The sequence below is a fragment of the Aulonocara sp. 'chitande type north' Nkhata Bay genome, linkage group LG5 (genome assembly GCF_057382095.1).
Source record: "Aulonocara sp. 'chitande type north' Nkhata Bay isolate Kocher_YH1m ecotype deep benthic linkage group LG5, A_spYH_male_GT1.1, whole genome shotgun sequence".
Lineage (NCBI taxonomy): Eukaryota > Metazoa > Chordata > Actinopteri > Cichliformes > Cichlidae > Aulonocara > Aulonocara sp. 'chitande type north' Nkhata Bay.
In genome coordinates this window covers 13,375,211-13,392,312 of record NC_141348.1, presented here as the reverse complement: position 1 = coordinate 13,392,312, position 17,102 = coordinate 13,375,211, and the positions used below count along the sequence as shown (strand labels likewise).

The following is a 17,102-nucleotide window of genomic DNA, read 5'->3' as shown; positions in this document are numbered from 1 at the left end:
TCACTGTCCCACTGGCCTCTCTTAGACAGCTTAAATGATGTTGTGCAGCTAGAGGAACTCGCTCTCTCGCAGAGCAACCTCACAGGGTGAAGGTCCATTTTATTCGGGATGTACACAAACACCGGCCACCTTTGTGACACACACACACAGCCACATGTGCAAAAAACATGCAAACACCTTAGCAACGCGAGCCTGAGCAACCACTGACTCACTTATCAGGTCAAGAGGACAGGCTTTTTGTGAGGCAGGTGGGGGTGTTGGTTGGATCAAATTTATATTTATGAGAGTTATATCCTCCCCAAACACATTTTTGTAATTTATAACAGATAGCGCCTGGCCGCTTCCAAGACTTTGGACATTAATGTCAAAAGAATTTACGACAAGAGAAACAAATTACGCTCAAGATAATGTGAGAAATTGTTTTTCACTCAAAAGTGCTATCTACAAGTTTATACTTAATTAGTGCTATCAATTTTTTGAAAAGCTAATTCAGATGCATTCCTTCAGTCCAGAACAATGACTGTAATCTGTCTCAGCCAACAATGTACTGTACCAGACAGAAGAGTGATATATGACTGAGGTTTAAACTGCACTGCAGTACCCAAAAGGACACTTTCTTTAATTATTCTGTTTCAGTGGCCTATTATTTGCTAACCTTTAGCGTTTTCATTCTCTCTGTACATGAAAAATGGAGACAGAGGACCGTCTGCTATAATAATGGGATTTTAAAATAATTATATCGATATCTTCATGTTTAAATGAAAGAAATAAAAATCATCAGTTAGAAAGTCACCGCAATTTACTGCCCCCAAGTTTGAATCCATAATCACTGGGACCCAAACAGAGAAGATCAACTCACTGCTTCCGATGCAGTGCTAGCTGAATATTGCAGATTAGATCTGAGTACCATAGGCCTGGCCCGCTGATGCGTGAAAGAGTTTAGTGATGTGGAAAACAGAAAGGTCATCAATAACTTCAAACAGTCAAGCAGAAAATGTAGAATAAGAAGACAAACTGGGGGCCTGGAGCACTAGCCTAAGTGTTGTAACAGCTGTCGCAGACACAGAGTTAACCACGAGGGCAAACTAACCAGGTTTGACTGGTTGCAACAAAAGTGAAACAGACCGCTAATTGTATGTGGGAAGATTCAGTTCCTTATTTCGATGTTTATGCGAACAATAGCCTAGTTAAATTTTCCCTTTAACTACGAGTGTAACTTATTTTAATCTGCCGTTCGGCATGAAAATATATTTGCACGGAGTTAAAAGTCAGATTTTCTCTTAGAACATAAATTCTGTCATTTTATATGGCGTCTGTGACACAGTGACACACGACTGAAATCACTATTTCAGTACCACGTAGCCCCAACAAAGCATAAGCGAAAACTGAAAAGGTAGCATATGAAGGAGATAAACTTAGTGCCCCCGCTCTCTGATAAGATGAGATGCCTCAGAGGTATGTGATGATGACACAAAATAAACAGGATGTTCTAAGCCTGTTGTGAAATCTATCAAAAGTTCAGTGCCTAGCCATATCACTCACACAATGCTTTACTCAAGGGGTGTGTGAGTGTTTGCCAGACATCTGACACAGAGCAATTCAGCAAAGCGCAACACAGAACACAGCAGTGCTCCACGCCTGTGCCCACGGCGATCGTCTATGAGCGGATGAGTTATTCCATACCCAGTCCAAACAATAACAGCACTGTACAAACCATGTTTGTGTTTGCCTATTACCTAAGCACTCTCCCATCCCCTCCCATTTTTATCTTATTATTTCAAAACTGTTTGTCTTAGCTGTGAATGAATAGTCAATGTCATGTTCTAAAACCCTTATGATGGCGTCTTTGTCACAGGGGGACCGCTCCTTAACATAACATTAAGGAATAAATGAAGAAATAAACTTCCTGGCCAAACAGCAAGTATTGACTTCCTATCAGGTTACAGGCGCTTTTACAGTGACAAGTTTACTGGCGGTTTCTGAACAATAGATCCAGTCTTCCTCCAGGCTAAAGGAGACTGACACCAGAATGCCAATCACAGGAACAGGACAATGAGCTGAAGGACAAAGTGTGGATCTCTGCTTCTGAGCAGTGGGATGTGTTACTTGAGTTAGTTCAGTGTTCCAAACTGAAATCGTGCAGCAAACATGTTTTGGCGTAAAGGAGTTAGATCCCATTTAGTAAAGTGGAGAAGCGATCGCTGAAGATATAAAGCGGACGTCGAGTCAGTATGTGGTTAGATACTTCTAGTGTTACATTCTTGGTCGAGCTCTACGACTATTCGGTGTGTTTGTGTTCAGCTGGTGTTGTTAAGTGTTTTTTAAAGAGTTTATTTGTGTAATTTTTCAAGTACAACACATAACTAAGCAGCTCAGGCATGACAAGACCAAGCAAGTAGGTAAGAATATCAAATACAAAATAATAGGCATCGGTTTCATTCCCAACTCTCACTATCTAAGACAATAGAACGCTTCCTGTAACAATAACATAAACAAGCTTATAGTGAAACTGGTTGAGCAATACAAAAGGTGCAGAGACAGGATAGTCCTGTTTAGAGACCCTGAAGAAAGACGTGCAAGATCAAACTTAAACTCCAGACATATATCTTTGTTGTTGGAGTGACATAGCTGATCCACAGGAAGAAAATATCTATTTTTACAGTGAAGCATTTATATTAATAGGACTATTTCAGTATGGAAAAATCAACATTTTATTCCACCTAAACCTAGCCCCCAAATTAAAGGCTCTTAAAATATGTGTTTTTATAGTGATTCGAGTGTTCTTCAGTTGCTGTGCTTTACATACAGCCACATGATAGGTCATCATAACTGCTTCATTGTGGATGAAATGTTAAAGCTGGTGGACAGGAAGATTGCTGTGCTGCAGTCACATATGAGGTACTAACCCTGAGTGAGGGAGTGCAGTGGCAGGCCAGTCTGTCCAGGCTGGATGCTGAGCAGTCCTTGCCTCTGAAGGTTGAGCAGGTGCTGCTGCTGGACCTGCTGGACCTGCAGGAGCTGCTGCTGGAAAGCCAACTGCTGTGCTGACACCTGCTGCTGGAGGCACACAGAGACACAAAGAGGCACACCATCAGCAAACACATACAAACCGTATGTAAAAGCACAACAGCCAGTGCAAACACGTACATTTGAATTTCAGGTTCCTTTGCATACACCATTTAAAAAACCCGTTTTAACATCAAGGTGACAGAGTTCACAGTTAGGGTTGTAAAATGAAGCACTTTAGAACAACATGTTCATTCATAAAAAACAAGGTTAATGGATTTAACGCGTGCTACCACGAAGCCTAATTTTCCTTTTTTTATTTTTTGCCTTTAGTTTGGTTTTGTCAGAGCCCACTTAAGACAGGTACGCTATACATCTCTCTCTCTCTTAATTAACGAGGAGTCGCAAGGCAAATGACAAACAATGAAACAACATAGTTAATCATTCATAATAAGAGCCACAGGAATTTAATTACAGCCATTCATAATTCAGCAAACAACGTGTGACTAAATCAAAGTGCTTAATAACCACCCTAGCAACTCTCACAACTCTCCCAGGCATGGCGCTGAGCTCAGGGATTCAGTCTTCCCCCAACCAGCGTGGCAAGCTGCGTTCAATCGCATGCTGTGGACGGTCTATGTGATAGCTGTTTTGTTCGTCTTACTGTGTTAAGACCGCTTCGTGAAGAAACAGTTAATGAAACAGTCGCGCGTCTTCACTTGATTTTAAAGTCAGGGAGATGAAAAAAAAATCTGGCTCTGAAAAGTGAAACGTGAACTTTGATGGGATGAAAAAGTGAAATAAGGGCACAGAAGAAAATGGAAAGGAAAAAGACAAAGTCAGAATAATAAATAGAAGGAAATTTGCTAATATCCCCAATCCGCCATGAGTCAAAACAAATGAGAGATGGAATTTAGATAACAGGGACACAGAGGAGAGAGATGACTTTTAACCCGTTCATCAACCGACGTTCTTAATAATCCACAGTCAGCTCAACAAAGTGTTGTTGCTGATTAAACAGGACCTAGCTGTACACCTTCTGTATTTTCTAACAGTTAAGGACATAACAAACACGTCTGAGACCCAACAGGACACTAGGTCTGTTTATGAGTATACAAGACCAGTTTGTCAAGCGGGTGGAAGGAGAGGTAGGGGCACTAAAAGCAGCGCCGTGCACCGCACCCTTTTACCAAACACAGGATACACCACTTTGTTTACTTCTCACAATTGAGTGCATACAAAAAAGGTCTCTGTGCAATGCGGCAGTCAGGTCACTGGCTGGCGGCTCTGAAACCACTGAAACAGCCAGATAAAACGGGTCCCCTCCGCCCACCCCTGCCGGGCTTGTCAAAAGGGTCGAGCGGCCTTCCTTTCTCTTCCTCTACCTCCCTCCTGCCCTGCACCCAGCCTGCTGCTTCTGCACTGGCTGACTAAAAATAACGCTCTGGGCAGCGCTGGCCCATTACAGCAAGCGGTGTCGTCTCATTGGATCAATCAGAGGAAGAAGGCACTTTGTCAGTGGTAACGGAGGGTCATAATTGAAGAGTAACTACATTCAGTCTCAGGCTCATGTGTGATCTAACCCAAAATGTGAGGGAAGAAAGTGAGACAGAGAAAAAAAGAGCGACTCGATAAAGATCACATTCAGGATGCAGGTGGCCTGTGATCCTCTCTGATGTGTTCTGTTTATGAACGATGGTTGGCTCTTTTTCTCCTTTCATCAGTGTGAGAGAAGTTTCTCTTGTCTTGAGTTTTTCTCTGTTCAGCAGCTCCTCCCTGACAGATAAAGATAATAGTGCTATGGGAGGGGGAGGGGGGCTTAGAAGGAACAATGTCTTTCATCAAAACGCTAAGTAAATAGGCTAAATAAATAGAGGGGTGGCTTTTGAGGAAAAAAAAGGAAGAAAGAAAATGGAGTGCTGCAAATGAATTTAACTCTCTCCCCTTCATATTTTTCCTCTAGTCCCGTCAGCTGACAGCGGCTCCTGTGCACTCTCAGCATGCAGACACATTAAAAACCCCCAGACCCAATAGACCAAATAAGAGGTTAACAAGAAGTGGCACGAGGGAGAGAAAAATACAGTCCCTGACAAATGATAAAGAGTGGCACTGGCAGCCCTTTATTGTCAAGCTTCAAATATAAAGTTAAAGATCTTTGAAAAACTAAATTTTGATGTCTTTAAAATAAAAGAGGCACAAAGCAACAACAGGGGGTTATTGTCTGGCAGCCACAGGGGATTCACTGCATAATTCTTATTCTGTCTTTTGATGGCTGCTAGAAATGCGACTGAAAGAGAGAGAGAGAGCGAGTGCGATGGGGAAGAGAAAGAAAACATCGGCAGAAGGGGAGAGCCTCTCGAGGCTGCATCCATTTCCTGTGATCATACATAATATGCTTCAAAAGTAGTTTTTTCTTTTATTCTCATGCTCCATTCAACTGATCAATTGCACCTCCTTGTCTGCCCCCCTCGCCTCCCCCTCTTTTTCTCCCTTGCTCCTCTAGTGTTTACATCAGATGCGACTTGGTGACAGGCCCTATCTGAGGCCGAGGAGCTCTGCTGTCATGTTGATTTATGGGAGCATCACGCCACAACTTGTCCAAACTGAAGCCCGCAGTTCATTAATTAGGGAGCTACGACTTTGAAGTTGGGTGCTTCGACAGCACGCGGACGTGTGCGGGAGTGAGCATGCGTGGATGAGCGTGGGTCCGCTTTTAACGCCGGGCTTAATTTTCTGTGTTTCCTTTACTCTCCAAACATTGGAACTCAACGGGGACAAGAGTGAAAATTCCCAGATCGTCTTTGAACTTCTTCTGACCGCACAATAATAATTTGCTTCGTCCACAGTGATGCCTGTATCCGCCTGTCATTAACACGCATTAAGCCGCTGCCTATGAGCAAGCCTCGCTGCACTACGGGGAGCGAAGGAGGGAAAGCAAGAAAGAAAAATGGTGAAAAAAAACTCAACATGGGCAACAAAGCTGGAAGCGCTCTCTGCACTGATATCTCACAATTACATGCCTTCTTTTCCTCTGCCATTTCCATGTTAATTACCGAGAAAAGCCTCTCAGATTTATATGCTCTGTGTTTCTGCCTTTCTCCCTTCTGCCTTTCATTATGTCCTACACAAGGCTCAGAGGAACGGTCATCTCTTTGTTGCTTAGGACACTTGTTTACTAGAAAAAAAACTACAACAATGGCCTGAGTCTTTTCTGTAACATATTATACATTTAATGTGGAGACAGGTCCAAAAAAGAGACACTGGATTCTTAGCACAGTATAAGTCAGTTGTTACCATTTATCCAGCCAGTCTGACATGCTAATCAGAAGCATGAGTGCACTTGATTCTCCCCCCGTCTCTGCTTTAACCACAGGCTGAAAGCAGATGGAGTTGAGGGAGGGAGCACGCATGCCTTCCGTACTCTGTCTGGCCAATGTTTGGTAATGGCAGGCGGCTGGAGTGATGTCAGCTTACCTCTTTACTCTGCTTGCTGCCTGCATGTTGCTGCTGTTGCTGCTGCTGCTGGAGGAGCTGGAGGTGGAGTTGTTCCTGCTGCTTCTTGTAGAATTCTTGGAGTTGCTGCTGCAGAAGAGACGGGAGGGTGACATGTGAAGCAAAGTCTATCAGTCATGCAAACCTGGCAGTGGATTTTGTGAGAATTTTCAACACTTTGAGGGATGCTGTCTTTGAGGCTTAGAAAAGAAAGGAGAATAGCAGTTCAAAGTGAATTTATCTTTGTGAAACATGGTCTATACATAAGAAGATTTTCATTTCAAGCTGAGACATTCACCATCTGAAACTTGATGGCCCCGTCTGAAGAAGATTACTGGTAGCATGAATGTACGTTACCTGTTGTAACATGAGGGCCTGTTGCTGCTGGAGAAGAACCTGGAGCTGCTGAGGGCTCAGGACTTGTTGCTGAAGAATCTGCTGCATTTGCTGTGGAGTTATCACTTGAGGTGTCATCATAGCCACTGACACTGGAACCTGCACACACAACAAGCAGATAGCTGTTAATTAGTGCAGGAAGCAAAAAGCAATCCATCCTCAACACTGGCTCCTTCTTGTTTACTGTCACATGTGTGCTACAGCCTACAAGCAAGGTAGGGTAAAAAAATGTAGCTCAACAAAAAACAAAGACACACATTAGACAAACATAATAGACTATAAGAGGCTTTGATGCATTCTAGGAATTCATCTCAAGTGTCATCTTGAAGTGTTGCAATCTGCACATGACCTCCAGCAAACATCTAACACACACATTTCGCCCCTCTAACCATTATGACACCACACCAGACTGAGACAGGCTAAAGGACACAAGAGAGCCAGGCGTGGGTCAACACGTCCACCCCGACTTCCATCCTTCCACCTTCCCCTCTCTCGCACATACCCCCTCCACAAAACCCGATATGATCTGCATTTACAAACGGCGAAGCTCCAATAAGCATCGCCGTTTGCACGACGCGGCAAATGTGTCATACCTGAAGACGTGAAAGATTGCCTCCAAAAATGCTGTGGTTCGCTTGTCGCGCATGCACGACATGTCATGTGAGAACATTTCATTAGAGATGCTGTCAACAGCGATCTATTATTGTGAAGATATAGAGCGCCTGGAGGAGGAGCCATGGTGAAGAACACACGGGCCCCTAACTAACTCCCTGCAGAAAGGTGTGAGTGCATGACTCCTCAAAACAAGTGATTTGTTGTGACACCGAAAGAGCCCCCACAGTTGTCAGGGTGCCTTAATTGCTCCAGCGACATAGGGGACTTGGAGTGTGTCTGGATGCTGCCACTCACTGCTATGATGTGCAATACCATTAAAAGCTCCTTTCCCTGACATTTGGATGACAAACAGCGATGGAGATATGCTTGTATACTGCGGCGTCTTTGCAGTTGTTAACATGTTGCGGCTGTGGTTCTTTTTGTGCACGAATACATTAGTATCTGTGTGTGCATAAGCGAGTATTAAAATGTACTCTTTCAGGCTGATGTCAGCAGCCGATAGAGCAGACATAACCGGTGACAGACTGTCTTCACCAAGGTTACCCAAATTGTGTGGTCACCTTAAAGCTAATGACACCCCTCTGAATTTTTCATGCTTTTCTGAATGCAATTTAGCTGTTTAAAATCTCGTCCGGTAACGAAGGGGCTTTTCTTGACACACGCCCTGCATCCATATCACCTTATTCACTCTCCCCATTGTAGCATAAAACAAAAACAAAGCACTGCCATAATGAACAGCTTGTAGTGAAAATGCAGAGGAAAGGGCAGTGATGTCAAACAGAACGGAGCAGCTTTGATGCTCTCTGTTAACTTTATTGAGCCGTGCCAGACTACACTGGGATATGTTCTTCCAAACCCAAGAGAATGAAGGAGGGTCAGCCCCACCCAGGACCAACACACACTTCACATTTCTTATTTTCAGCAGGAGGCGCAAGGGGTGCGAGGAGGAAAATGCAATATTAATTCCCCCCTGTATTATGTCTTAATATGCAGTTCATCTTGACTTTTGCACATGACTTGTCCTGTCATTTGCATAGCCTCGGCCTCCCATTTCCTAATTTCACAGTCATTATCCAGCGAAGTCCTTTTTTCTGGGCATCACTAATTTTGATGAACTATTCTGAAGGTCAACCAAGCAGCCTGGTCTTGCTGACATGCAAACCCGTACATGATGTGATATGCAGTGCACGTCGAAATGTGGCATTTACCCCCTCCAAAAGAGGATAAATAAAAATGCCCCCCCCCCCCCCCCCCCCTTTTTTTTCTCCACAAACTTCACTTTTACTACATGCGTAAAAAATCTACTCCATATTAGTCACGCTCTATTTTTTACCAGCGTGTAAAGGCTGCAAATTTTGTCTTCGTTTCAAATGTATAATCATTTTGTCATGCCATATTACACAGTGTGATGTGGAAAAGGGGAGAGCAAACTTCGAGTTAACACAGAGGTTTTATACACTTAACCAGATCTCAATAACTGTCGATTTCATTACAAATTACACAGAGATTTCCTTCAGTGTAACTGTCTTAATTCTTTACACCTGAGGTGTGTATCTCATCACGGTTTCACACTTCGCCTTGTCAAGAGCATCTGGCTCTCAGTAACTACAGTTAGAGCAGCCTCCTCCGTGAACAGCCCCAGCAAGAGGCTATTACAGACCCCCATTTTATTACCCATTACTACTGAGGTCATTAGCAGCAAGAGGGATTGTATGCTTCTTAACCTATTGATCAATGTAACTACTACCATTTAATCCTGTGCTGAAGGAGTGAAAATCTGCCTAAGACTGGATCCTATTGAGTGGAAGGGCGGGAGGAGCACTTTAACTGAAAAATATTGCCTTGGCCGCTGTATCGTGCCCATTTAACGCAAACACAGGACGCCAGTCGCCATTTAGAGCACTCCCATATGGTGCACTCCCTTATCTCTTGGATAACATCATGACTCCAAATGATCCACAAAAATATATCACCATCTAAAGATAGTCTAAAAGGAGACCCGTACTGGGCTAATAACTGGAGGGATCCACTGAGCCCAGCTCTAATCTACTCCACCAATATGAGAGTGTGAAAAAGAGGACATTCTGAGGATGCCAGAAATAGCTGACGTTTATGAATTTCATGAAGGTGTGGTGCTCTCCAGGTGCCTCCCATACATAAACATTCAAACCTGGAACATTCTCACACAGCTGCACAGTGACTGGAGGCAATATACTGTACCAGCACAGGCCTGCTGGCCAAACACACAGACGCAGACAAACACACCCATGCACAGAACTGTGGCATGTTAACTGCCACAAGTACATACAGGCACACGTGCAGCCCATAATACATTGTATATAAAGAGCAAAACCACATTTTTCACATGCACAAAAAGAAACATGCACGGCACATTGAGTATAAAAATGTCATACTATAAAAAAAACATTTAAAAAGGAATTTAAATGTTAATACTTAACATGATAAAATTATTTTTTTTAAAAAGTGTTTTCCTCAATTTGAAAAAACTAAAAAATTATTAAAATATTCCTCTTGTTTACTGCTCCACTTCTGAAAAAGCGCCAGCACACAGTACAGGAAACATTTGTCATAAAGGGACACCTACGGTGGGACAACGTCTGTCTGTGAGAAACTAACAAGAGAAGAGTGCAAAATGCGATAATCTAATGAGGGAACACACCCCAGATCTGAAAACATTTTAGAGTCACTGATTCAGAGTTAATGAAGATCCCCCTCCTATCACAAGTCAGAGGTCAAAGCACGGCGAAGAGGAGTAAGGTGAATGAGGCTGCACGATAGCGCCTTTTTTCACACTAAGGCAATTAAGAGGAGCAGCAATGAGGGACGAGGAGGTGAATGTCAGTGAGCCCGACAAAGACGTTTCACTGAAAGATACGAAGACGCAGAAAAAAAAGGGGGAGAAAGAAAGAAAAGCAGAGAGAATTATCAAATTTTCATTTGTATTCCCTGGGGTCGTGTTGTTTTGTGGGGGCATCAAATGGAATGGAGAAGTAAAGAAGAAATACCAGCCCCAGTCCGTTTGATGCTGTTGTTTTACCTTGGCCTGCTGTGGCGCAAGGAAACGACTTCCCATCCCGACTATGATCTCCTGCATGAAAATGTCGCCGAAATGAGGATTTCACGGGAGCTATTGTACTTAAGTGATGTGTGAACATAATTAGTCGTCGACAAGACTGGAAAGACTAATTCCACATTAGCCATTCAGGTTGATTGAAATCTTTGGAGTGGAGAGAATTTCCCCTAAAAAATAGATTCACACCAATAACCTTTCCCCCTAATAATAATTGTAACAACAACAATAATAATAATGATTATTGTAATAATAATAATAATAATAATAATAATAATAATAGTAATAATCAGAATATCTTGATTTATATTTTGTTTGTGGTTGTCATTATTGGGAAAACAACACAATGTGAATTATGCAGCAGAATTTAAATGTAAAAAGTAGGACACAAGTACTAAATAATCCCAACATATGTTAGACCACCATAATTCCTTTCTTGTCATCCACAATCAAGCTGTTTTAAAAATATTTACAGCTCAGATAAACAGGATAATCACAGCCACATTTACCATGCACTATATCTTCTGAGTTCGGGGCGGAGATGTGTGAGGGGGAGCGAGACTCAAATTATTTGCAACAACTGTAAAAACAAAAGTTAAGATTGCGTTTTAATTAACTCGACGACTACAAACAAACAGGTTTTCGCCGGAGCTCGACCCAGCATCGGGTTTAAACAAACAAACTGCACGGCAACGTGAGCAAGCTCTCGCCCCAGCAATAACAGCCGAGCTGCGACCTGGACGCCGTTTCCCACACTGGAGGGAGCCGCCACTGCAGGTGACCACCGCTGAGGGAGCGCACATAGGTCGCCCTCCCTCTTCCCCCTCAAACGCACACACTTGTGCCGCATCACGATCACACTTTGGTATTTAAAATGTTCACTTTTGTATTAAAAAAAAAAGAAGATTTGACTTGGATTTTATAAAAAAAATGAAAATTGTGTTAAAATATTATATTAAAGGTGGTTCAAATACTTCTGATACAATTCTTTGTTTCTTTTGCTTACAAAAAAATTAAAAGAAAGGAGTGTATCATACATTTTGGTGTGTGACTCACTGTCCTGTCATTCTTTCTGACCTTTTCAAGCCACACCTCCAAGTATGTATTTTACAAGGTATTTTGAGTTCTGAAACCAAGCAAACCAAATTCTCGGTGAGTGATGTCCTACACACAACTGTTCGATGTTTGCACCTTTCCCGGAAACATCTTACGACCGCTGTTCATATAAACTGTGCGCCCGTGATCTTTAGTTCACCAGCTTTACACGGTTACGCAACGCTGCGTGTTTTCAGATGCATTATTCGAGTCAGTTGAGATTTAATTAAGATCACAGCCTCTGAAATCCCTTTCAAATGAAAGTGTAGTCAAAAGACAATGGCTGACACATCCTCGTACAGATTGTTTCTATTCTCTGCACACCAGCAAGGCAAAGCTAATCCTTGTTTCCATGACGGCAGACAAGAGGGACACAAATTATGTTGCTTCTTGACACTCTTAATGCTGTTTTTAAGTGAACAGCCAAATAATTAAATTATATAAATTATATTGAAATAAATTCACACTGACAGCAGCATGTTTTTGGAATTAAGTAAAAACCAGTATATGGAGAAAAAAAGAAGAAGAAGTGTTTCAGTCCCAATAATCCACCCTTATTTTCTAGATGCAACATGACAATAGGCTCCCTTTAATACTTTAGAAATATATAGGCTGGGACTTAGATGAATGGTTAAAAAGACCTTCTGCCATAAAACACTCTACACCATGTAATCTCATCATTATCCTACCATCTCAACCTTTTGAAACACATGGCATCTCAAGTGTAATGTTAATCTTCCCCGTTTGAAACAGAGATGCACATTCTCCAAATAGCAACGGGCAAAAAAAAGAAAAAAAAAAAAAGGAAAAACGATTGCAAGCCTTTTTCAAGTAAAAACATGTTTTAGTCGGGAAAGCCAGAGAATAACAGCAGAGAGCAGCTGGTGGCTCACTATATCACTGCTAAACTATTCCCCCGTCTCTCCTCTCTGTCTTGCCTGCCTGCTCCAGTACAAAGCAAAGACCGTCCCTGTAAAGGATATCCCAGTGAGCCGTGGGGCTCTGCAGGCTACCCCCGTGTGCCCCCCTCTCCGGGTACACAGCTAATATCTGGTTGCCTATGTCATGGTTTAGAAATGACAGGTGCTGGCAGCCCCTCGCCTTGACAGGCCACTGCACAAATAACGCCCCAGCCTGAAAGGGCTAATGCACTACTAATGAACAATAAATCAACTTTGATTACAAACTGTCAACCCAATCAGCTCGCACTCCAGCTCTCCCAAACTGCGAGTCTCGGCTGCACAGCTGCACAACATTACGGCGAACACTGCCCTGTTTAGGCTTCGCTGTCCTGCTTCTCAACTATCTGATAATCTGCTCCATCTCTCCTCCTGTCCACTTTCTTAGCTGTGAGAGTTGAAAGACTGTACCAAAGGGGAAAAAAAGTTTCAGAAATGCTGAGAAATACAACAAAAACACTTCAAAAAAGGGAAAAAAAACACAAGTTCTTCTGTTGCTATATGAGCGTATTACTTAAATGACTGCAGTAAAAATACTTGAGGTCATTAAACAACAGAAAGTCAATAACTGTCTTCTGTGTAAAACCTCAAAACTGTCAAGGAGGATTCAAACTTGACAGTAGAAAAATGGAGCAAATTGACCACAACTTTCCCCCTTAAATGTATTTTGCAATCCTTTTATTGCAAGTGCCGACACACACGCATAGGCCCGCACCAACATTCGCACACTAACTTTTCAGAAAGACATGAGCGATGACATTTAGAGTGACAGCGTGTCTCCAACGTGGTTTGTGGTGACGGTGTCAAATATAGAGCTGTGCCAGCCACTGTCTTAATTCACTGTGACACCATGAGGAGACTGAGGATTAGTCCAGGCCATTAGAGCAAGCAAAGTCTGACCAGCACTCATTAACTCTGGGGAACAAGTCACAAAATACACAACTAGCAAAACATAATTTGGAGAAAACAAGTACTCGCACACCCTTAATTCAAGGATGTAAACAATGAAGCTTAACAAGTATTTTCTAAAAAAAAAAAAAAAAAAAAGAGCAAAATACAAAAACACACACAAATGAAAGTAAAAGAGCTGGCAAACCTGTCTCCTGTTTTTCCTAGAACTTTCCATAATTTGAACGTGTACAGTATTAGATCCTGCTTAACTGGTTAGCTCACTATCAGCAAAGTCAACAAAACTAAACAAACACTGTAAAGTGTCAGTGAGAAACTTCATGTATGTGGTTAGGCAAGGCAGAGGAAACTGTTGCACAAGCTTACAGTAAAAAGCCAAATTCCTGAAAACAACTAACAGCACAGACAAACAGAGACATCATCTCCATACAGTCTTGCTCTGAAAGGCAACACATTTAGAGACAATAAATCTAACATACATGACTTTATATATCTCTCTTAACACAGCAAGCATGCAAACTGACAGCATCTTAACAACAAAGTAAACCCTGGATAACTACTCTTCCCATAGGAAGAAGCATGACAAAATTAACCAGCTACAATGACAGAACGTCAACAATGGACAGACAATAAAACTCCTTTTCTCCTTTTCCCTCTTCAAATTAAATTGTCAAGTTTTTTCATACAAGAAAGCTGGCAAAATCACAGAAATCAATCATATTGACAAACCTGACAAACTCCATTTAGCTGGCAGGGTAAACAGAGTGCCGGGCCACGCGGTGTGGAGTGAAGCAGAGCGGAGAGTCGAGCAGCGAGGGGAAGAGAGAGAGGGAGGGAGAGAGAGAGCGAGTGTGAGTAAGTAAGAGAGAGAGAGAGAGGTAGGGGCGCGCAGGCTGGCAGGCAGAGAGGCTGAGAACAAGCGCTGCTGTGCTGTGGAGTCTCCAACCTTCCTCAGGATACAGACAGATTGCACGCACAAGGTTGCTCCCTGGCTGACAAGATACAAAACTATCCAATCAACCACGCCCTTCTCCACCAATCACAACCAGCCTTCTAAACATAATCAATTCAAATGGGGCCACACAATAGGAAGCCGCGGGCTGGGCTGCAGGTGAAACTGTGCCTTTGTGTGGGGGCCCCTTTAAAAAAAAAGGAGAAAGAGAAAGAGAGAGAGAGAGGGAGAGGCAGAGAAAAAAAGGCACAGTTGACGGCTGTTAACCCTTTGACCCCTGCCGGGACTCGGGCCGTGCAATTGAAACAATGGGAACTTAAAGAAAAGAGGCCCTTTAATTAAACAACAGATAAGTAAACACAGCTATCTAGCGGAAAGAAAGAAAACTGGCCTTGCTATCAGCCTCTTTATTGTTCTGCTAAATGGAATTGTTTACAGTGCTGGAACAAAGGCACAACTCATTTTACATGCTGAAAACACTAAATGCGCACAAACAATTCACAAGGCTTTGTAGCTATTTTCTTCCTTTAAAATTTCCCAAGAAAAACAAATTCTATTTTAGCCTAAAATAATATAATTATGAGATTAGGGTAGCTTTGTATTTTCTGTACTAATGCCAATCTTTTTATAGTTTGTACTTACAGAGTTTACTATAGGAATCAACCAGTAATAATATGCAAAACCAAGTTTGCGAGTATTCAGCCATAAAATCAACCACAGCAGCATAAAAAAAATTTCAAACCAGTTTTTAAACACTTATCCCTCAATTTGGCCTCAGACAAGCTAAAACCACTTACATTAACAGCTAACATTACACCAGCTACCAGGCAATCCATCCAACTCCATCCCAATGAGAGCAATTAGCTGTCATGATATCATCACACTCTTTAACACCCGTGTGCACTCAGCAAGTGGAAAAGACAGAAGAAGAAAACAGGACCCTGCCACCTACTGGAGATCTTACTGAACTCCCAGGGAGAGACAGTAGGGCGAAAGCCCTGACTGCTGACAACCTATATGTCTTATCTTTCAATTGAGCTACCTACTCCTGAACAATATTTATAAACATTTAATTACATTCCACTCTGTAGCACATCTAAACATGAGAAAATGGAATGAGTTCTTAATCAGTCCCACTTCTGTAACAACATTAAAATCAGGGTTACTAAGTTGTGCAACCCACTTAAAAGAATTAGACAAAAGCACGAGGAAAGATTAACACCTCACTTTGTTAATTATCATGACAATAAACACAGAGCTGAATAACAGAGCTCTAAAACACAGCTCATATCAACAGCTATAAACCCTTGGCCAAGGATGAAGGAATGTTCATGGGATACATTCCAGTCCGCAAACACACTGGTAAAATAAACAGAGCGCCTGCATAACAAGCCACTGCTCTCATCTGCTAATAACTAACAATGAGCTCTGCTAAGCTGGCCTGACCTATATAAATTATTGACTGGGACACCTCAAGTGTCAAAAGTGACAATTCCAATACGTATCATAGTGAATAATTAAGTGGAAGAAAAGGGGCTTTTATTTTCTATCTGACACCCTCAAGACGCCTCACACAAAAAGAGAGTGACACGCAGCCATGTGCTTGCAACTACACGCATGCACACGCAAACACGCACAAAGTGGTTTAGGCTACGGCCACGCTATTCTCCCCCGGCACTCTCCCTGGGGTGGCATGTCGGCGTATTCTCAATAAAACACCTTCTTAGCAGTAATAGGCCACTGTTCTCATTTCAACGCTCCCAAAGGCCTCATGATAAATTTAGCAGACACACAGTTCAAGCTTCTCCTCTCACATACTGTCTTTCTAATCCATTGCCTCTGTGCCTGCGCCATGTAAAATAATTACACATATGTGTCGATGTGATACACACCCTATGTGGATTTTTTTTTGTTCCTGTGCACACAGAAACATCAATATTCTTGAGCCTTGAGCCTTGAACCCGTCCCTTGTGATAGTTTACCGAGAGTACTGAGCGATTGTGTTCATGACAGAGTGGATGACATTATAAAATACTCCCATTTCCTGCTCGAGTTAGAGTGAAAGTATGAGTTAATGTCTGGCCTGAGCTATGGCTGAAGATAACGACTCGGCTCCAATTACAAAGCCTTCCCAAAACACTAACGCAGCCAGTGAATAAGCTGCACCGGCATGCCAACCAGTGTCTTACTGCTACTACATTAAGACAAGTAGGGAAATGGAGTGGAAGCGGAGAACAAATTCATTCTCATTGCTTTTCTTGAAAAGCGCTGGTGACCTGGACCATTGTCATGAGAAAACAAACACACCCTTTTTTCCTCTCCTCTTGTGTGTTTGGAGTATTTTATTGTTTACTGGCAGAGACTCAGCAGGGCAGGTGTGGGACCTATATAAATAACAGCTGCTCTATTTAATATAACCTACATAACATATTTTTTCCCTGTTATTTCCATTTCAAATGTTATTTCAAAAGTACAAAGCTTTTAAGAAACAATTGTAAATCGAACAAAGTGTGTTTTCCGAGCTACAGCAAAACTTCACACTTTGCAAAGTTCAGAAAGAAGTGACTTTTGATTTAAGGGGAAAAAA

At 42.3% G+C, this 17,102-nt stretch overlaps 1 protein-coding gene across 12 annotated transcripts in view; it reads right to left on the bottom strand.

Annotated features, from left to right (window-relative positions):
* The window catches only part of foxp1b (forkhead box P1b), a 154,956-nt gene that overhangs the window by 24,992 nt on the left and 112,862 nt on the right, over window positions 1-17,102 (bottom strand). For 8 of the 12 annotated variants that reach the window (XM_086291390.1, XM_086291394.1, XM_086291401.1 and 5 more), the window contains 3 exons: window positions 6,856-6,993; window positions 6,481-6,588; window positions 2,907-3,057 (listed from right to left, as the gene is read on the bottom strand). In XM_086291390.1, the coding sequence (XP_086147516.1) occupies window positions 2,907-3,057; window positions 6,481-6,588; window positions 6,856-6,993 (397 nt within the window). Of the gene's footprint in view, window positions 1-2,906; window positions 3,058-6,480; window positions 6,589-6,855; window positions 6,994-14,292; window positions 14,422-17,102 lie in introns of those variants that run through there. The other 4 variants (XM_086291400.1, XM_086291397.1, XM_086291398.1 and 1 more) reach the window with 4 other exon arrangements.